The sequence below is a fragment of the Pongo pygmaeus genome, chromosome 12, assembly GCF_028885625.2.
Source record: "Pongo pygmaeus isolate AG05252 chromosome 12, NHGRI_mPonPyg2-v2.0_pri, whole genome shotgun sequence".
NCBI lineage: Eukaryota > Metazoa > Chordata > Mammalia > Primates > Hominidae > Pongo > Pongo pygmaeus.
Genome location: NC_072385.2, coordinates 94,779,389 through 94,802,806, shown reverse-complemented (window position 1 = coordinate 94,802,806; position 23,418 = coordinate 94,779,389). Strand labels below are relative to the sequence as shown.

General features: G+C 36.3%; 1 protein-coding gene across 4 annotated transcripts in view; it reads right to left on the bottom strand.

Annotated features, from left to right (window-relative positions):
- The window catches only part of SOS1 (SOS Ras/Rac guanine nucleotide exchange factor 1), a 143,262-nt gene that overhangs the window by 39,780 nt on the left and 80,064 nt on the right, over positions 1-23,418 (bottom strand). For all 4 annotated transcript variants that reach the window (XM_054475501.2, XM_054475499.2, XM_054475500.2 and 1 more), the window contains exons 7-10: positions 14,007-14,117; positions 13,830-13,928; positions 2,559-2,686; positions 1,118-1,773 (exon numbers count right to left, since the gene is read on the bottom strand). In XM_054475501.2, coding sequence (XP_054331476.1) covers positions 1,118-1,773; positions 2,559-2,686; positions 13,830-13,928; positions 14,007-14,117 — 994 coding nt within the window. The remainder of the gene's footprint in view (positions 1-1,117; positions 1,774-2,558; positions 2,687-13,829; positions 13,929-14,006; positions 14,118-23,418) is intronic.

The window sequence follows — 23,418 nt, the reverse complement described above, 5'->3', positions numbered from 1 at the left end:
TTTCCTGCCCAAGTATCACTGACTTGTGAAGTAAACACTAGTAGTAAGTCTTCTTACAATGCTCTACAGGAAAAAAAAAAAAAAAAAAAAAAAATTAAAACTTCTTTCTTACAAACACAGAGGAAAATCTAAAGATTAATTTTACTCCAAATGAGTCTAGGAACCCCAAACAAAAGTACTTAGGATGAAATGATAAAGTTTAGAATGCTCATGTTATAAAAATTCTATGAGTCCTCTAAGGGGACTTAAAAACCAGGAAAATGTGGCAAGAAGGGCAATTTGAACTTTTATAGCCTTAAAAATCCCTTAAGCAGAAAAGAAGTATTTTGCAATCACAAATTTTGGGCAACTGAATAAAAAACATTTTTATAGTTGTAGTCTAGATCATAAAGAACATAGAGAAAGTTGGTGAAGCACAACTAAATTGGCAGGTCATACTACCGAAAAATTGTACCTCTCAAAAAACAGCTTTATATGGAAAAAAATGACAACAACCTATTTGTTTTTCATGTAAAATCTAGGCAGCCTATTTACATTTCCTATGATTTTTTAAATTTTTGAGTCAGTAAAATAAATACACTGACTATAGACATTTCTAGGTGAAAAATTATAATAAAACTGGAATCCTTGGCTTCCAGGATTGCAACATTTAATATTAAATAATCAGGTTTAGGAGTGGAAATTGAGAGAAAGCAATGCTGTGTATATTTGTACTACCAGCACAATTTTGTTATATTAAAATTTTTATTTACTTTATAATTTCAGTAATGGGAAGAGAAGAAAGAAAAAAGATAAAGGAGTAAAAACTTTTTAGATCACAATAATGATGATTTATTACTAACTTTAGTCTTGTTTCTGTCACTTTCTAACTGGATAAATTTAGCCAAGTGACCTCATTTTCTCATCTATAACTGATGGTAAGGTTAAAAAAAAGTATGTAAGTGTAGTAGAAAAAGTAAAACATTGCAAAGAAATATAAAGTGGGGTATTTTTAGTCAAAGAAAAGAGGTCTTTGGTTGTTAGTTTCTTTTCTATTTTAGGCACAATAACCCATGCAGGAAACAAATTCAGTTTGAAGCAGGAAAACAAAAGTGACAGGCAACTTCATATTTCTTACCTGCGTACATATGGTACGTAAGCCTCTCTATAAGTTTAATAACAGTTCCTGCTTTGATAATTGGAATTCCAGCCTTGGGCTGCATGTTCTCTTCAAATATAATATTCTCTTCAGAGTCAGGCTCTGCAAATCTATAAACATCGGCACTAGGCAGCCTCATCTGCTCCTCTTTCTCTTCCTGTAGCATTGTTACATCAAGCATCCTTTCCAGTGTACTCCGGTACTGTAAAGATATCAATGCTGCCATCCAATTGTTTTTCTCTTCAGCTGACTTGGCAGAAAATATAACACTATTTTCATCTTTTAAAATTATTTCAAAAGCATGTTTGTATTCATTGGTGTCATCTTTATCATTAATTTGTACCTTTCGCATAAAAAACTTTTCTTTAAGACGATATTCTGCATTGCTAGCACCAGGAAGTCTTGGCTGCCCATGATTTGATTTACAGCAAATCATTAAGCCATCAAAGAGAAATATGTGTCTCTCATGTTTGGCTCCTACACGTGTAAGAGTTCCTTCCATTATAAATTCATTGCAACACTGTCCAATGTCTTTTCCCTCCCAACCATCAATATTCTTCTGAATCTCGTTCATTTTCTTGATTGCTAGTTGTTTCCCCTTCATTTGCTGACTATAAAACCGACATGCAGATTCACTGGAATAAAGAAAAAGACATTATTAGTACACAGATGACAGAAAACCTAGAGTTCATGTAAGTAAGGGAAAGTGTAAAAGTAGATTTTTACAAGTCTCACTGAGAAGGTATTCACTAATTCCCCAAATAGATTAGTATTACAAAATTACACAATTTTGAAAATTAAAGCAACCTAGAAATTTTTTTCAGTGTTCTAAAAAGCACAATGATTGCTGACAAAATTCTCCTTAAATGTAACTACAAAATGATTATTTCTATCTTGGCTACTAAATATTTAGAATGACAAATAAAAAGTAGCCCAATACAGTAAAAAAAAAGTAATCTGAAAGATTAAAATAAATTATTTAGAAGAGTTTAAATGGACAAGACCCAAAGCTAAAAATATGTAGCACATATTATAATTAGGAAACTGGAAGCAATGTTATCTGAATTAATGCTTCAAGTTATATAATCCCTAAAATAAAGGACACTAATAATTTTACTTTGACAGAATAACGATGCCAACATAAATCTACCCGATACATTTTACTCTGTCTCTCCTTTAGCTTACCAGTTGACTCTCAGGAGGTCTTGTCTGGGAGTATGCAAGGAAAATGCACAAATATGAAAGGTTTTTCAAACAATAACAATTCTCTTGGCTTTGATGTCACTTCCTCTAAAAGACCAGGCTTGTCACTAAAACTATTTTCTTCATTGTTTACTTGAGGAGGGAACTGGGATCCCTGAATTTACACCACAATATTCAGGGTAAAAAGAAGGATATTTTAAAAAGTAAAAATATTCACCTCAGTCTTCGTTTTGCAAGACTTTTAGAACATATTTTTTCCATACCACTCTGAACATTAAGCAAAGCTGTTATTGCTTGTTTTAAACATTCCTTGTCTTCTTGATCTTCACTTTTTTCTTCTAACTGCTGTAAAGCCAAAATGACAAATCTGAACCAGTAGTACACTTTTGGATAAAATAATAATAAACTCATTTAAGGATAAAAATAACATTTATTCAACTGTCACCACAATAAAAATTTTAAATGTGTCATCAAATATTCTTTTTAAAAGTGTTTTTCTTGTGTGTTACTATTAATACACAACCAAGTTTTCTACATTAAAAGACCAAGATTAGCAGTGTTAAGATGGGTTACATCTTGTGACAGGCAGTAATATGTAGTTTTTCAAGGTGCATACCACTGAAAAGAAATGGGGAGCATAATCGATCTACTGAATTATCATAGGAGTTAGCATAGCACTAAGCATGTAGACAAGGTTTTTTTTTTTTAAGTGTGGAATTTGGTCTTAGGTTTCTGATCCCTATATTATTGTTATACAATATTGAGATGATAAGGAAGATAAATATACAGAGAACGATGCAATATAGTAGAAGGAATCTCAATTACAAAATCTAGGATCAAATTTTGACTCTACTTCTGTGTGACCTTGGGGCAAGTCACTTGATCTCTGAGCCTTACTTTTCCCATCTGCCAAATAAGGCTTATAAAAAGCCTACCCTGCCTACTTTTAGGGGTTGTTATTAAAAACCAAAGCACTTTGTAAATGGTAACACACAATGTAAGTGTAAATGGTTTTCTCTGTAATTATACTACAGAATTAACATTAGTATAATAAAGAACTTCGTCCATATCCACATTAAGATTTTGAGTGAAGCTGTAATATACATATTTATGAAACTCAAGCATATTTTCTATTACTGGCAAATATCTATGTCAGACAGAACGTCTCTACTTAACAAGAACTAAGTCATCAGTAACTAACTGTCAATACAGTAAGGTGGCTATGATTCAAGCTAGCAATTAACAGATGTATGAGTCACAATAATTCACTCATACATCTAAACCTGTTCCTGGTTACCAAAAGGAAAAGTTAAGAAATCACATATTGGCTGGCTGCAATGGCCTATGCCTATAATCTCAGCACTTTGGGAGGCCCAGGTGGGAGGATCGCTTAAGCCTAGGAGTTTGAGATACCGTCTATTAAAATAAAATAACATTTTATCAATAGAGTTTTCATCCAACAATTTAGGAATACCTACTCTCTACCATAAACGAAAAGACTTGAGATATACAATCATGAAATATTCAAAGCGATTTATAAAGAAGTTTATTTTTCTTTTTTTTTTTTTTAGATGGAGTCTCGCTCTGTACCTCAGGCTAGAGTGCAGTGCTGCGATCTCAGCTCACTGCAACCTCTGCCTCCCAGCTTCAAGCAGTTCTCCTGCCTCACCCTCCCGAGTAGCTGCGATTATGGGTGTCTGTCACCACGCCTGACTAATTTTTTTTTTTTTTTTTTTTTTTTACTTTTAGTAGAGATGGGTTTTCACCATGTTAGCCAGGCTGGTCTCAAACTCCTGACTTCAAGTGATCTGCCTGCCTCGGCCTCCCAAAGTGCTGGGATTACAGGCGTGGGCCACCATGCCTGGCTAGAAGTTTACTTTTCAATTAGCTTAAGTATTCATTAGTACATTAGTACTTTAAGGATTTTGTGTTTTTCACAGGTATTCCTTAAAGGTCAACAACACATTCCTTTCTGCTTCAATTGATAAAAATCAGTTACATGCATGCACACGCACATACCACATGCACTGATGACCTGTGAAAAGTAAACAGATTTCTTACTTATATTCTAAACCATTTTTATTAAAATTTACTTAAAATACTTTAATGGTCAAATATTCTAGAAGTAATGAATACCATATTGTAATGTTTAATACTTAGCTTTTATTATCCAGATTTCTTATATTCATTATTAAAAACTCACCATACTTTCTACTAGAGGCATAATCTACATTTTTAGGAAAATTTTCAGTCTTAACTGTGTTAAGTAAAAGAAAAATTTAGGCTGGGCATGGTGGTTCATGCCTGTAATCCCAGCACTTTGGGAGGCTGAGGCGGGGGATCACGAGGTCAGGAGTTTGACACCAGCCTGGCCAATATGGTGAAACCCCATCTCTACTAAAAATACAAAAATTAGCTGGGCGTGGTGGCACACGTCTGTAGTCCCAGCTACTCAGGAGGCTGAGGTAGAAGAATCGCTTGAACTCAGGGGTCAGAGGATGCAGTGAGCCGTGATCGTGCCACTGCACTCCAGCCTGGGCAACAGAGTGAGACTCTGTCTCAAAAAAAAAAAAAAAGAAAAAAGAAAAAAAAAGAAAAATTTATGCATAACAATTCTCAAATTCTCAACATAAAAAGGGTAATGAAAGATATTTTCCAAAGGATAAGAGACTTTCAAAGTGTACACATTAATACAAAAATCAAATATCTTTTATTCATAATATTGTTCTTTAGTATGGCCAGCTAGATTAAAGAAAGCCAATGGCCAGGTGTTCATAAAGAAAGATACTAGGGTTTTACTTAACAGATATTACTGGTAGGCTGAAGGCTGGAATCCAGGTAATCTCTCAAAGTACCTTCCATCCCTATCATTTGAAACTATTTGCCTCTCACATGGCAGAATTCTGGGAGACAAATAAAATGTTACCATTAAACATTATCAAGTTTAGTCTTTAAAGCAGCAGATAATCTAACATTGAAAGCTATATACCAGGGGTATACAATATTTTGGCTTCCCTGGGCCAAACTGGAAGAATTATTATCTTGGGCCACACATAAAATATACTAACACTAACGAGAGCTGATGAGCTTTTAAAAAATTGCAAAAAAATCTCATAATGTTTTAAGAAAGTTTACGAATTTGTGTTGGGTCGGGGGTTAGACAAGCTGGCTGTATACCTTAAGAAAAGGCAAATTTAATGAAAGCACCACTGAACAATGAATTAGTTCACTGAGTTGACTGAGAATTTAATCACTCAAAAGCAAAGCCCAGAGAAATTCAAGTCAGTAAGATACGAGGCAATTTTTCAGTCTTGAATAACCAACAGGTAGCAGAATATTGAGCATTTGGTATTTTGTCCTGGATAAACTTTTTATATTTTTAATTCAGGAAAACATACCTAATGGTAGACAAAATATATAATTCTCATACACATAAAAATATTTATAAAAGAAAAAATCCACTTGGACATCCTTTGATTTTCTATCCTAAAAATGTTTCAAGTTTTGGAATCATTTATCTACTATTTAACTGTAGCATTTTACATACAGAATATTCTGGTATCTCAAAAATGTTAATATTTTAAAAGCCACAAACCCAAAGTACATTTCAAACCCATAAAACTTTCCTGATGAAATACTTTTAAAATGTCATTTTTACCTTTATAGCATTAGGCAAGCCTCTAAAATAAATTTCAGTGTAATAAATGACCTTTCTTGTAAGCATTTTTTGCTTCTTTTACTTAACATAGCTAATTTAAACTTGGCACTGGTGCAAAATAATTCAAGCTAACTACCATCAAAAGGGTGGCTTATTGTGGCTACAGAGACAAAGCAGTGGCAATTAGTATGTAAATGAGACTCAACAAAGCTGCATCCTCTTGTTACCAGTGATATTCAATACCATGCTTTTCATGAGTGCCTATTTAATAATAATGTGCAATAGTAACAATTACATTTGTACAAAGGCAGTTTATTTCAATAGTTTAAAAAAAAGTACTAAGTCCTGAGATTATATTACCATATGAGATTGTACTTAAACTCATCTAGGGAATCATATTATTATTATTATTTTTTTTTTTTGAGATGGAGTCTTGTTCTGTCTCCCAGGCTGGAGTGCAGTGGCACAATCTTAGCTCACTGCAGCCTCCACACCTCCCGGGTTCAAGCAATTCTCCTACCTCAGCCTCCAGAGTAGCTGGGATTACAGGTGTGTACCACCACATCCAGCAAATTTTTGTATTTTTAGTAGAGACGGGGTTTTGCCATGTTAGCCAGGCTGGTCTCAAACTCCTGACCTCAGGTGATCCACCAGCCTTGGCCTCCCAAAGTGCTAGGATTACAGGCATGAGCCACTGTGCCCAGCCAGGAATCATATTTTAAAGCAGAATGAAAACTCATATGCTCTATTGAGATGATAAAATTTAACTTTTCACAAGAAAGAAACCACTTTCACCAGTGACTAATTTTTTTGGTCCCTTAGAAATAAGTAAAGAGGCAGTAGTCAATATGGTGTGTTGCATGTGCAAAGGAAACCCTGGGAGATAAATGGGATTAAATGTAAGGAGCTGTCAAAAGAAAAAGCTACAAAGAATACAAAGAATATAGCAGTATTCAGGAGAATAAAACTCAAGATTGTTTGATACATAAAAAATAAATTGTTGTACCCAGTGCATTTTATATGCTCAATTCACTCACAATCATATAATGGCTTCCCTTTGATTAAAAAAAGGAATGCTTGAATTCGTTTTTATTCCTTGGAATTAATTTTCTCCAACATGGCATTGTATACAATGAAGGAACTACCATTTACTTGAAGGCACTAACAGGCAGGTCCAGGACCCACAATTCTTGACTTTCAGTCCCGTGACTTTTCACTATAATAGGTACCCAAATAACTGAAATGACTTTGAAAAACCTCAATATTCACTAAATAAAATCTATTCCATAGAACAGGTAAATTGCAATGCACAAGAATGACAAAGTATACAGCCAAGAAATATACATTATAATTGTCTAACATTTGGGATATAAAAATAAAGATCTCCATTTATTTTAAATATTATATACATAGAAAGAGCTCATCACAACGTAAGAGAACACAAGCAAAGATTAGGTTCACATTTCGATTCTGGAATGTTATTTGTATACCGTTTGATGAGACACCACAGTGGATTACAACATAGAAAATGCAAAGAGTAACACTTGATTTACTAGCCCTCTTAGCAAATGTATGAAATATTATCCAAATTATTCCAGAACTAATTAACTAACTGCTGAGTAATTCAAGCCTTTTGCTCCTGTTTGCCATGACATCATTTTAAACATTCCACTAAAAGCTGAGGGAAAGAAAGGTCATGACATTCAAATAAATTATTATTTTATGGTACCAGCACACCTAAAAGGTATGGGTGGAGAAGATGAAATTCTTAATTAAAATGAGATTTCAATTCCAAACATTAAACAGGCAATCAACCCTAAAAAATGTTCGGATATGTCATTTACGAAAACATACCTTTTAAAACCACCTCTCTGTTCTAATCAGAGAAAACATCACTAACTACAAATGCACCTCACAGCAGTCAAGTTTATTTAAAATTAAAAATTGGCCACGTATAGTGGCTCACACCTGTAATCCCAGCATTTTGGGAGGCTGAGGTGGGCAGATCACTTGAGTCCAGGAGTTCAAGACTAGCCTGGACAACATAGCCAGATGCCGTCTCTACCAGAAAATAAAATTAGCCAGGCATGGTGGTGCACAACCGGAGTCCCAGCTACTCAGGAGGCTGAGGTAGGTGGATTAATTGAGCCTGGGAGGTTGAGGATGCGTGAGCAGTGACTGTACCACTGCACTCCAGCCTGGGTAACAGAGTGAGACCCTGTCTCAAAAACAAAACACAACACAACAAAACAACCCCAAACACCAAAACCAAAAAATTAAATTAAAAATTGGAGTAATACAATAGTTAGCTGTTTGTTTTACAATGGCTCCTGTGGTACATTATCCTATGTTTAACTTTAGACATTCAACATTTGTGGTCAGCTCCAATACCATGTAGCTTGGAGCCCACAGTTTCTAGATAAGAATTTCTGAATTTAGAAAGCTGGTTCAAGGGAATGTACACTAGAGAGAACCTCCATTGGTTCTCTGCCAGACTCGGTGGCTTACGCCTATAATCCCTGTACTTTGGGAGGTCTAGGTGGGAGAAGCCCTTGAGCCCAGAAGTTTGAGACCATCCTGGGCAACAGAGCGACATCTCGTCTCTACAAATAAAAATTTTAAAAAATTAGCCAGGCGTGGTGGCATGTGCCTGTGGTCCCAGCTACTTGTGAGGCTGAGGAATCACTTGAGCCCAGGTGGTCAAGGTTACAGTGAGCTGTGATAGCACCACTGCAATCCAGCCTGGGTGACAGAACAAGACTCCATCTCAATAAATAAATAAATAAAAATAAAAAATCTAAGATCAGGATGAAATAATTAATTGGCCTAATGCAAAAAAAGAAAACAGAAAAAAAAAAAAAAAAAGCAAAAGAGGGGAAAAAAAAAAAAAGGCTGGGTGCGGTGGTTCATGCCATTAACCCCAGCACTTTCAGAGGCCAATGTGGGAAGATCCCTTGAGCCCATGAGTTTGAGATCAGCCTGGGCAACAAAATGGGACCTTGTCTCTACAAAAAAATAATTTTAAAAAATTAGTTGGGCATGGTGGTGCATGCCTGTAGTCTCAGTTACTTGGGAGGCTGAGGTGAGAAGACTGTTTGAGCCCAGGAGTTCCAGGCTGCAGCAAGCTATGATCACACCACTGCGCTCCAGCCTGCGTGACAGAGCAAGACCTATCTCTAAAAAAGAGGGATGGGGGTGTTAGGGGGAAGCCAGCGTATAAAACCAATGTAGCCAGTGTATATGCTGGAGAATCAGAACAACAAAAATTTAATTTTTATAGTGTACCAAAAACTTATTGTTAAGGATTGAATTGTGTTCCCCATGAAAGATATATTCAAGTCCTAACCCCTGGTACCTATGAATGTGATCTTCTTTGGAAATAGGATCTTTGCAGATGTAATCAAGTTGAGATGAGATCATCTTGGATTAGGATGAGCCCTAAATCCACTGACTTGGTGTCTTTGTAAGAGAAAGGAAAGCGAGATTTGGATGCAGACACATAGAGAAGAACATGAAGCTGTGAAGAAGTTGATGTGCAGATAGAGGCAAAGACGGGAGTGATGGCATCTATAAGCCAAGGACCACCAAGAATTGCTGGGGTCCACCAGAAGCTAGGCAGAGGCAGCAGGGATTCTTCCTTAGAGCCTTTAGAGGAAGTGTGGCCCTGCCCACACCCTGATTTCAGATTCCTCACCTCCAGAACTGTGAAAGAATAAATTTCTGTTGTTTATAAGCCTGAGTTTGTGGTACTTTGCTGTGGCAGCCTTAGGAAACCAAATATACTCATGTACACATAACAACATAGACTTCAACCTGAATTTTAAAATAGAGGGAAACTTACTTTCCCTTAGGTTACAAGGACCCAGCATACAAGAAAAAGAATAGGCAATTCTCTAGGGAATTCAAAGTCATCCTGGATGGTTTTTTCTAAGGTTTGTTTGAGTGCATCTTGGGGAAAGGGAGATAAAATCCTATGTCTAAGGAACAAAGAAAAAGTTAATACTTTTGTGGAACCAAACATGTACTGATTTGCTAACCTTTAAAATATTGGTCAGGCCAGGTGTGGGGGCTCGCACCTATAATCCCAGCACTTTGGGAGGCCGAGGTGGCGGATCACTTGAGGTCAGGAGTTCGTGACCAGCCTGGCCAACATGGCAAAACCCTGTGTCTACTAAAAATACAAAAATTAGCCAGGCGTAGTGGCGGGCGTCTGTAATTCCAGCTACTTGGGAGGCAGGAGAATCACTTCAGCCCGTGAGGCAGAGTTTGCAGTGAGCCAAGATCGTGCCACTGCACTCCAGCCTGGGTGACAGAGTGAGACTCTGTCTCAAAATAAAATAAAAATAAAATAAAATACTGGTCAATATATTTACTTAGCCCCAAGAAAGAAATCTAAATTTGTTTAATGAAGTAAATTAAACTTCACATACAAAAATCACATTATTGAAGCAATATGGTTTTCAAAAGGGCACAAAGGAAGTTTTTTTACTTCATAAAAAAATTAACTTTAACTTTTCAAGTTAAAGAGTCTGAAGACTTGACTGCTATCTTTAACTGCTGAAGGAAAGAGTATTTTTTCAGTTTTAGTAGCATTAAAGTCATACTATTTTTAATTTATTTTTTAATCAACAAGTAAAAATCATATGTTTATGGTATATAACAGGATCTTTTCATAGATGTATATAATCTGGAATGGCTACATCAAGCTACTTAAAACATGTGCATTAACACATACTTTTTTTGTGGTGAGAACACAATATCTACTTCCTTAGCAGTTTTCAAATATGCAATGTATTGTTATTAACTGTAGTTACCATGATGTACAACAGATCTCTTGAATTTACACCTCCTAACTGAAATTTTGTGTCATTTGACCAGTATCTCCCTACTCCCCTACCCTCCAGCCTCTGGTAACCACCATTTTATTGTTTCTTTGTGTTCAACAGTCTTATACTATTAATAGCTAAACTTATCTTTCGACTTTGTAAAGTTTAAGGCATTCTACCTAAGTTTCCAAAATAAATGTAATTATATAAAATTTACAGTTAAATTTTCTTTAAAATATAAGACATAAGAACTTAAAGGAAAATGTATACATATTTTTTGCCATTCATTTTTTAACAAGCATTTATTGAATGCCTAAATGCCAGACACTGTAATAGGTATGAGAATTCAAAGATAATAGGGCTCCATTCTTCACAGAGCAAACAGTTGAATGATAAGGCAGACAATAAAAATGGGACAAGTTCTCTAAAGAGATGTATGTAAAGAAAGGAAGGAACTCACTCTGGGCATGATGACTCACACCTGAAATTCCAGCACTTTTGGGAGGCCGAGGTGGGTGGATCACCTGAGGTCAAGAGTTCGAGACCAGCCTGGCCTACATGGTGAAACCCTGTCTCTTACTAAAAATACAAAATTAGCTGTGGTGGCACACACCTGTAATTAATCCCAGCTACTTGGGAAGCTGAGGCAGGAGAATCGCTTGAAGCTGGGAGGCAGAGGTTGCAGTGAGCTGAGATCACGCTACTGCACTCCAGCCTGGAGAGGGTAGAAGAGGAATTCCAGATAAATGGGAAAAAAGAACAAGCGAAGAGGCAGTAATATGAACCGGGATACCCATGGAACCCTGAACAGGTTTGGCATATCCAGGGCTGCTAGGAAATTCTTTTTTTCTTTTCTTTTCTTTTTTTTTTCGAGATGGAGTTTTGCTCTTTTTGCGGAGGCTGAAGTGCAATGGCGTGATCTTGGCTCACTGCAACCTTCCTCTCCCAGGTGCAGGTGATTCTCCTGCCTCAGCCTCCTGAGTGTCTGGGATTATAGGTGTGCAGAAAAAAAAAAAAAAAAAGTGATGAGAGTCTTGTGGACTAATTAGGCAAAATTTCCTGCCCAATATACTGCTAACTTTGCAATATAACTTAGGCAGTAATACGAACCAGGGATACGCATGCTTAAATCAGTAGAAATCTTAAATTGATAAATGACGCACTTATTAAAATTCTATTAATGTAAGTTATAATTTTAGAAATTTTAATTGCCTACACTTGAAGGAGTAAAAATTTCTTTTATATTATTAAGATGATTGGGTTTTATAGCCTTCTGAACTTTCATCAAAGCTTCTTGGGTTCATTTGGAGGGGGAGGTTGTTTTGTTTTGTATTTTTGAGACAGGGGCTTGCTCTGTTTCTCAGGCTGGAGTACAGAAGTGTGGTCATGGCTCACTGCAGCCTCGACCTCCTGAGCTCAAGTGTTCCTCCTGCCCAGCCTTTTGAGTAGCTGGAACCACAGGTGTGCACCACCATTCCAGGCTAATTTTATTTCTATTTTTGTAGAGACAGGGTCTTGCCATGTTGCCCAAGCTGGTCTTGAACTCCTGGGCTCAAGCAATCCTCCTGTCTCAGCCTCCCAAAGTGCTGGGACTACAGGCGTGAGCCACCACACCTGGCCTTCTTGTTTTTATTTATAAACTGATAACGGCCTTAAGATTTTATATGGCCTTTGAATCTTTCTGAATTTCATTACAGGCTCAGGTAAAAAAAAAAAAAAAAAAAAAAAAAAAAAATCCCATTAGAGAAACCATTACAAAGAAAAATTCTATATAACAAAACAGTATGTAAATGTCCCATTATAACTATAGTTAGTAATAATGAATTCTTTCTAAAGATTTTACATACTAAATGCTTCCTCTCTTGATTATCCTCTTAAGATACTCATCCTGTATTTCCAAAGACCTTAAATGGTATGCTATTGCTAAGAGCTTTGTTATTTCTGCCTAGTGATTAAAAATACCTTTTAACTCCCTTACTCCTTTCTCAATGTAAACATTCCTAATTGAGAAATCAAACTGAATTCCAAATGACTACTATGCAGTGCAGAGACCTGAGAAAATGTAAGGATGAGAGTTCCTCCAGTTTACTGTTAATAAATTCACAGACCTTCTATTCATTCATTGATTCATTACAGAGAGCCCACTTTATCATCTGTAAACTATTAATATGATTTCCAGTAATATATTCTCCATAAAAGAATCATGATACTAAACAGAAGTTTTCTTTGGTGAAATAAATACTCATTTGAAAGCTAAAGAAATAATAATGCTATTAATGCATGTCTTCTTTTGTCTTTACAAGGCTAGTCCATTAAAGGTAGAAAGAATATCACTTTGAGCTACACTACTGAATTATAATTTATACAGACTTTTATTTAATTTCAGTATATAATAGGAAAAGAAAAAACAGACAACCCCTTTCCTTTCAGTCAGTGCTTAATATTTTGAACTGTGATCAAATGGGCAATTTTTACTGAGATTATAGAAATTTATTGTTTCTAAAGTAATGATAAACAGTTTAATACAGATAGTTGCAAACTTGAGCTATGAAAGTCAGGTAAACTAACCTTCCCCATTACTTTGGCCTTATCCTCACACTGGCTCCCTTATCCTCACACTGAGTCCCTGAGTCTGCTGAGGTCCCCAAATGGAAACTGCGATGCATAAATCCAAGGTTGTTTTCAAAGAATCAGCCATGTAAACAAAAAGTAAAGGTACAAGATAAAAATATCTGACAATTGCTTTAACATTCACTACAAAAACCAAAAATAAAAAGAAAGAAAAAACAAAAAAAAATTAAAAAACAACAAAAATAAAATTCACTACTAAAACGAGAAAATATGCTACTCTTTTGCAGACTGATTTCCATTTGCTTCTTAACTGGAAAAAGAAAACAGAAACACACTAATGTGCAGGGTACTCACATAATAATTTACAAATGAAGTAGCAAAAAAAAAATTCACACTTGAATATGTTATAAATAACAATAAAGAGTTTTCTTACCTTCAAAAGTTCAAAGTAATGGAGACAGTGGTAAACAGGGGCCAGAAGCAGCCTGGGTAAAACGTATTGAACAGCTTCTTTGAAACCTTCGCCTATTGACTAGAAAAAAAAGTGATTTAATTTTTTTTTAAGTTTACTTTTCAGACATTGTACATCTTGATTTAAAAATTACTATACCTGCAAATAAAGTGCTGCCCCAGGCTTTGATAACTGACTAAGGAAACGATCATGAAAACCAGGTCGCAAAATATCTCGAGCATACGATTCATATGGATCAAATGCCAGTTCCTTAGAAAATAAAGAAGGTAAAACATAAATAATCTACCATTACAAACACAGAAAGATTTAATTATGGAGCACGACTATGCGAGCACAATTATGTATTTCTTTGAAAGTCTCTAAACAAAAATTATATGACTACTAATTATTAATTTTAATAGAAGAGATCCCAATATTCTCAAGTAAGAGAGTAAATCACTTCTTTCTGATGAATAATAGAATCCTTATATGTTATAACAGCTCTCATTAAAGGTTTCCAATAGAGTATTATCAACAAACATGGCCATAAGAGTGGGCAGAATTTTGGTTCTAGAAAACAAAGCTTAACCTGAACAACAAAGAATATAGATATGTACAACTAGGTAAGGTATAAATATTTAGAATACTGAAGCCAGACATGTTTTTATAGTTCTCAGTGGTAGACATGTACTTTCATATTCTATAAACCAGAAGTAACAGTTCATGTCATCTAAAATTCATTGTGATTTCACAAAACAATTAAACAAAATATGAACTGCCCAAAATTTTGCCATCATTAATATCACCAATCAATAAACTAAATTCTAATGGCTCAGTTAAAAAGACCAGAATCTACTGGTTTTGAAGATTTCTGGGGAAAAAGAGAGTAGGTATCTTGATTTTAGCAGGAGAAATAGAGTCGCTACTCTTCTATCTTGTATAAAACTACTATGAAAATGGTGCTCTAGATTCTAGCATGAGCTCATTTCCATAAAGGGTAATTCTAGCAAGAGGAATAGGACATCTAGTGGAGGAGCACAGTAGAAAAAGGCAGAAGGGAATGAAACAACGAAAGGTGGTTATGAATTAAATCACCCTTAATGTTATTTTTCAGATTGCTTTTTTTTGGAAACAGGGTCTTGGTCTTACTCTGTCACCCAGGCTAGAGTGCAGTAGTGCAATCTTGGCTCACTACAACCTCTGTCCCCTGGGCTCAAACAATCCTCCACCTCAGTCTCCTGAGTATCTGGGACCACAGGCGCACACCACCGCGCCTGGCTACATTTTTTGTGTATTTTGTAGGGACAGGGTTTCTGCCACGTTGACCACCCTGGTCGTTTTTTTTTTTTTCTTTTTGAGACGGAGTCTCCCTCTGTCGGCCAGGCTAGAGTGCAGTGGCGCGATCTCGGCTCACTGCAAGTTCTGCCTCCCAGGTTCACGCCATTCTCCTGCCTCAGCCTCCAGAGTAGCTGGGATTACAGGCACCCGCCACCACGCCCGGCTATTTTTTTTTGTATTTTTAGTAGAGACAGGGTTTCACCGTGTTAGCCAGGATGGTCTCTCTCTCCTGACCTCGTGATCCGCCCGCCTCGGCCTCCCAAAGTGCTGGGATTACAGGTGTGAGCCACCGTGCCCGGCCTGACCAGGCTGGTCTTGATCTGCTGGACTCAAGTGATCCTCCTGCCTCAGCCTCCCAAAGTGCTGGGATTACAGGTGTGAGCCACTGCGCCTGGCCTCAGATTGCTTTTTAAGAAATGATTGGATAGTAATACCACCAGATCAGAAATCAGAAGACGTGAGTTCTGGTTGTTGCATTTTGCAATATGGCATGTAAACTTCCAAGTCATACTAAATTCCTTGAGCTGGCTCCTAGTTGACTTCCCAATTTTTAACTCCTTCAACTTTCTTCCCAACTAAAAATTGCTATCATAATATAACACCAGAAATGGGAGTCTATTACGTTTTACAGAAATTGAGAGTAAAGTTTCAAAAATAACAAGAGGATGGAATCAGGCATGAATACAGTGGATGGGAGAGAAGACTAAAAATGTGAAGAGATGCTTATAGCTTAGGTCTCTTCCAATTCAGAAATGATCATATGCCACAGACATGTTTGCCCTCCTCCCCTTTCAATAAGCGCTAATTTATTATACAATTTTTATAACTACAGGTAAAGAAAAGGCTTTATAATGTGGCTTAAAAGCATGGGTTTTGGAGTCACAGAGATGCATGTTCCAATTCTAACCCTACTATTTATTAGCTGTGTAACCTTTGATGAACTACGTACTTTCTCTAAGCCTGTTTCCCACTGGAAATGTGAATAATAATTATTTCACAGGGTTGTTTACACAACTAAATAAGATATAAGTAAAGTTCTTTTTAATAGTGTCTGGCACAGAGTAAGCACTGCATAAATGGTAGCAGCTAGTACTATCATTTTGAAAGAGCTAATCTCAAGAGAAAAAATCAACAATTAACAAAGAATCCAAACTCTCTTCACAAGGTTTTATTCTTGAAGACAAATTTTTAGAATGGTAAGCAATTCTGAGAGTTGGTATGAGTTAATAGATGATTTTATGATAGGTTCATTGGTTAAAATGTAACAATATTCATAGGAAATATAAAATTTAATTGTCAATACACATAATTGACAGAAAAGTACAGAGAACAGCCTAACCTAATTATACCCACCATCGAACTCAAAAAAGCTCAACATTTTATAATACCTGCCTCAGCTTTTTAAAAAAGAAATAAAGCAATATAGATGTAACTAACTCCTCTAGGCTCCCTTTCATAAGCTTATCTCCTGCTGATCACCAGAGGTAGTCATTACCTTGAATTTGAATCTTTTCCTTCCCATGTACGTTTTTATATCATAATTACATATGTATCAAGAAACAAAGCAACGTGTTGTTTTGCATACTTTCATACTTTATATAAATATCATAATGTATACATTCACCTATAAGTTGATTTTTATACTCAAAATTTTTTCAAGATTCATCTATTTTGATTCATACAGTTCCTTTCAGTTTATTTTAAAACTCTGTAATATTCTACTGTATGAATATATCAGTTTTCTCTAATCCATTCGCCACTGATAGATAACTGTTTCTTGTTTTTCACAATTATAAAAAAAAATTCTGTAATTTGCACTTGGTATGCAGGTACACTTCACTTTATTGTGCTTCACTTTATTGTGCTTTGCATATATTGCCTTTTTTTTTTTTTTAACAAGTTGAAGATTTGTGGCAACCCTGTCTGAAGCAAATCTTTTGGCCCCATTTTTCCAACAGCATGTGCTAATTTTGTCTGTGTCGAAATATTTCAAACTTCTTCACCATTATTATTGAGCCAGTGTTCACTTACCATTCTGAAAATCCTAGGGCCCTTAAGAATTATGCTAAATCGACTCTGGCTGTGCCTTATAAATGGAACAGCAAAGCCTGGATGATAGTACAACTGTTTACAACATGGTTTACTGAATATTTTAAGCCCGTTATTGAGACCAACTGCTCAGAAAAAAAAATTTTCTTTCAAAATATTGACATTGCACCTAGACACCTAAGAGCTCTGATGGAGATATACAAGGAGATTAATGTTGTTTTCAAGTCTCTTAACACAACATCCATTCTGCAGCCCATGGATCAAGGAATAATTTTGACCTTCAAGTTTTATTATTTCACAAATATGTTTCATAAGGCTGTAACTGCCATAGATAGTGATTCCTCTGCTGCAGCTGGATAAAATCAACTGAAAACCCTCTGGAAAGGATTCGCCATTCTAGATGCCACTAAGAACATTCGTTATTTATGGGAAAGGTCAAAATATCCACATTAACAGGAGTTTGGAAGAAGTTGATTCCAACTCTCATGGATGGCTTTGAAGAGTTCAAGACTTCAGTTGGAGGAAGTAACTGCAGATGTGGTGGAAATAGCAAGAGAAATAGGATTTAGAAGTGGAGCCTGATGATGTGACTTGAATTGCTGCAAGTTTATGATAAAACCTGAATGGAGAATTTGCTTCTTATGGATGAGCAAAGAAAGTGGTTTCTTGGCCGGGCGCGGTGGCTCATGCCCGTAATCCCAGCACTTTGGGAGGCCAAGGCGGGCAGATCACGAGGTCAAGAGATCGAGACCATCCTGGCCAACATGGTAGAAACCCTGTCTCTACTAAAAACACAAAAATTAGCTGGGCATGGTGGCACACACCTGTAGTCCTAGCTACTCGGGAGGCTGAGGCAGCAGAATCGCTAGAACCCAGGAGGCAGAGGTTGCAGTCAGCCGAGAACACACCACCGCACTCCAGCCTGGCAACAAAATGAGACTCCGTCTCAAAAAAAAAAAAAAAAAGTCGTTTCTTGAGATGGAACCTACTCCTGGTGAAAATACTATGAACAATTTTATGACAACAAAGGAATTAGAATATTACATCAACTTAGTTGATAAAGTGGTGGCAGAGTTTGAGAGGATTGACTCCAATACTGAAAGAATTTCTACTGTGGGTAAAGTGCTATCAAACAACATCACCAGCTACACAGAGACCTTTCATAAAAGAAAGAGCCAACAGTTGTGTCAAACCCCATTGTTGCTTATTTTTTAAACTGCCCGTCACCCCAACCTTCAGCAGCCATCAACATCAAGGCAAGACTCTTCACCAGCAAAAAGATTATAACTGAAGGCTGAGATGATCATTAGCATTTTTTTAGCCCTATTTCTAAATCTAGGTATATATGTTGTTTTAGATATAATGCTACTGCATACTTACTAGACCACAGGATAGTGTAAATATAACTTTTATATGCACTGTAAGCCAAAAAAATAGTGACTTGCTTTATTGTGATATTCACTTTATTGCAGTAGTCTGAAACCTAAGCCACGATATCTCTGAGGTATGCCTGTATAACTTAGTGTGCACATATGCATGAATATTTTTTAGAGCATGTAAACTAGAAGGGGAAGTTGCTTTCCAAAGTGATTATATCAATTTATATACTTAGCAGCAGTGATTTTTCCCAGTTGTCCACTTCCTTGTCAACATTTGATACTATCAGACTTAAAATTTGTTAGCCTGATATTGTGAGACTATGCCAGTGTTATTTTTATATGTATTTCCCTGATTACTAGTAAGGTTGAGAATCTACTTACATGGTTGTGCGCCATTTATTTGTATCTTCTCTTCTGAGAATTATTAATAGCTTTTGACCATTTTTATTAGCTTGACTTTACATGTTAAATTGATAGTTTTTAAAAAAGCTTTATTGAGATAAAATTCATATACATTCACTTCACCCATTTAATGGGCAAAATTAGATGATTTTTAGTTTAACAGAATTGTGCAACTACCATCATAATCTATTTTGGAATATTTTTATCACCCCCTCAAAGAAATCACACACTCTTCAGCTATTACCTCGCAATCCCCTGAACCCCTCAGCCCTAGGCAACCATGAATCTACTTTTTGTCTCCACGGATTTGCCTATTCTGGATATTACATGTAAATGGAATCATACAATATGTAGTCTTTTGTGACTGGCTTCTTGCGTTCAGCATAACATTTTCAAAGTTCATCCATGTTGTAGCATGTTTCAACACTCCCTTTTATTTTTTTGAGACGGAGTCTTGCTCTGTCGCCCAGGCTGGAGTGCAGTGGCGCGATCTTGGCTCGCTGCAAGCTCTGCCTCCCAGGTTCACGCCATTCTCCTGCCTCAGCCTCCCAAGTAGTTGGTACTACAGGCGCCCGCCACCACGCCCGGCTAATTTTTTTTTTTTCATTTTTTAGTAGAGACGGAGTTTCACCGTGTTAGCCAGGATGGTCTCGATCTCCTGACCTTGTGATCCGCCCGCCTCGGCCTCTCAAAGTGCTGGGATTACAGGCGTGAGCCACTGCGCCCGGCCTAATTTTTTTTATATTGTGGTAAAATACACACATGAAAATTTCCATTTTAGCCATTTTTAAGTGTACAATTAAGTGGCATTAATAGACAATGTGCAACTGTCCATTTCCAGATCTGAACTATTCTATCATCCCAAACTGAAACTCTGTATCCATTAAACAGTAACTGATCATTGCCTCTTCCCCACAACCCTTGGTAACTTCTATTTTCTGTCTCTATGAATTTGACTACTCCAGTTACCTCATATTAGTGGAAACATACAATATTTGTCCTTTTGTGTCTGGCTTATTTTATTAGCATAATGTTTCCAAGGTTTATCCATGTTGTAGCATGTATTGGAATTTTATCCATTTTTAAGCTGAATTATATTCCACTGTATATTCTAATGTATTTACCATATACATTTAATTTAACCATTCATCTGTTGATGGACATGTGGGTTGTTCCCAGCTTTTGGCTATTGTGAATAATGCTGCTATGAATGTTGGCATACAAGTATATGATTGAATCTCTGCTTTTAGTTCTTTTGGGTATATACCTACGAGTGAAATTTCTGGATCATATAGTAATTCTGTTTAACTTTTTGAGAAACCAGCAAACTGTTTTCCAAGCAGTTGCTCTGTTTTATATTTCTATCAGCAAAATACGAGGGTCTCAATTTCTCCACATTTTCATGAACACTTGTTACTTTCCCTTTATTTAAATTTTAGCCATCTTAGTAGATGTGAAGTGGTACTGCATAATGTTTTTTCTTTTAGAGATGGAGTCTAACCTTGTCACCCAGGCTGGAGTGCAATCATGTGATCACGGCTCACTGCAGCCTCAACCTCCTAGGCTCAAGAAATCCTCCCACCTCGGCCCCCGAGTGGCTGGGACCACAGGTGCACACCACCATCCTGGGTAAATTTTCTAATTTTTGTAAAGACAGGGTCTCACTATGTTGCCCAGGCTTCATAGTGGTTTTGATTTGCATTTCCCTAATTTCTAATGATGTTGAGCATTTTTTAATGTACCATGTTGGCCATTTATATATCCTCCTTGGAGAAATATCTATTCAAATCCTTTGCCCATTTTTAAATTGGGTTATCTTTTGTTACATACACTGAATACTACTCTTATCAGAAATATCATTTGCAAATATTTTTTCCCTTTCTGTAGGCTGTCTTTTGCTTTCTTGATGGTGTCCTTTGAAACACAGAGTTTTTAATTTTGAAGAAGTCCAAACTATCTACTTTTTCTTTTATAGCTTGTACTTTTGGCATTATCTAAGCATCCTTTGCCAAATCGAAGATTCAGACCTGTTTTCTTCCAAGAGTTTTATAGCTTTAGATCTTACACTGTCTTTGATCCATTTTGAGTTAATTTTCAGATATGGTACACAGTTCCAACTTCATTCATTTGTGCTTCCCTTATAACTATGGTGTCTTTTGTTGAACAGAAGTTTTAAAACTTAATCTCTTCCTTTCTGGTTTACTCCATGTGTTAAGAAATCTTCCTATGTCAAAGTCATAAATATGTTCTCCTATATTTTCTTTTGAAGTTCTACTCTTCATTTTTAGATTTTTAATCTGTTGAGTACTTTCTGTGAATTATATGTGTTATGGAATGAATTTTTTTCCATTTAACGAGGTATGACCCAGTGTCATTTATTAATGAGTTCATTCTTTCTCTACTGATTAATGTAATATCTGTCACATATCAGAAGAAGTATCTATGTATGTATTTCTTTCAGGGCTCTTTATTCTGTTCTGCTACCTAATTGTTACCCGCACCAATACTACACTCTTGTTTACTCTGGCTTCATAGTAAGTCTTAATATGTGGCAAGACTTTATCTAACAGGTACTTTACCTAACAAGTACTTGAGGGGACAATAACAAGTCCCCTCAACTTGTTCTTCCTCAAAATTGTTATTTTTGCTCCTCATTCTCACCATGTGAATTTTAGGATCAGCTTACTATGCACTAAATTTGTAGATTATCTGGGGGACAACTGGTATCATTACAGTACTGAGTCTTTCCATCCCTGAACATAGTATATATTTCCATTTGTTCAGATCTTCCTTATGAATCTAATTTTATTTATTTATTTATTTATTTATTTATTTTTATTTTTTTTTGAGATGGAGTCTCACTCTGTCACCCGGGCTGGAGTGCAGTGGCACAATCTTGCCTCACGGCTACCTCTGCCTCCCGGGTTCAAGTGATTCTCCTGCTTCAACCTCCTGAATAGCTGAGATCACAGGTGCCCACCACTACGCCCAGCTAATTTTTTGTACTTTTAGTAGAGATGGGTTTTCATCATGTTGGCTAGACTGGTCTCAAACTCCTGACCTTGTGATTCGCCCGCCTCAGCCTCCAAAAGTGCTGGGATTACAGAAGTGAGCCACCGTGCCCGGCAAATTTTATGATTTTTTTTAAAAAACAAAGGTCCTGTGTATCTTTAGTCAGGTTTATTTCCAGGTACTTTATGGTCTTATTTCTATAGTGAATGCAGTCTTTAAAAATATTATATATTCAATGGACTGTAACTGAGCACAGTAATGCTACCAATTTTTACAGGCTGATCTTTTATCCAATAGCTATAATGAACTTGCCAACTAGTTTAATATTATATAAATTTTCTTGGGTTTGCTATATAGATAATTATATTGACTACAAACAGGACAACTTTGTCTTGTCTATTCCTTTTCTGTCTTTTTGTATTGGGTAGTACTCACTATTAGAGTGCTGAATAGAAGTGGTGATGGTGGTATTCTTTTCTAGTTTCTTAGTTTTGCTATAGTTTAACCACTATTATATCTCTTACAGACTTTTAGTAAATGTCCTTTATTAGGTTAAGAAAGTTCCCTTCTATTCCCTGTTTGCCCAACATTTTAAAGAAATTCATGAGTGAATGTTTAATTTTATGAAAGCCTTTTTCTTGAGATTTTAACCTACTAAAGTAGAATACTACATTAAAACTTTTTAAAATGTCAAACCACGTAAGAGTAAACATCATAAGATATATATTTAGACGTTTTATTGTATCATAAACTGATTCTTCATTGCCATTTCGTTGATATCTGAGAATGTCTCATAGTTTTTCTTTATTGTCGTTATCTAGTTTTGATAATGTATTCATACAATCCTGATAAACTTAAGTTACCCTTCATGTCTCTATTCATTGGAACAATTTGCAAAAGAGTAAGATTAACTGTTTCCTGAAGATTCGCAAAACTCATTGTCACATGCTGTTTTTCTGTTGCTATAACTAAATACCTGAGACTGGGTAATTCATAAAGAAATTTATTTACCATAGTTTTGGAGGCTAGAAGGTCAAGACAGGCAGGTGCATCTGGTGAGGGCTTTCTTGCTGGTAGGGACTCTGCAGAGTCCTGAGGCGGTGCAGGGCATCACATGGCAAGGGAACTACAGCATGTCAGCTCAGGTCTCTTCCTCTTTTTATAAAAACAGGCCTGCCATCATGAGGGCCCCACCCTGATGACCTTATCTAATCCTAATTACCTCCACAGGCCCCACCTCCAATCAATATACACAGATTAAACTTCCAATACATAAAATATGGGGACACATTCAAACCATAGCATTCACAACACCTGGTCTATGCCGCAAGTCATTTGTTGAAATACACTTTTGACTATTCATTTTTTAACGTTTTTTAACATAGGACATT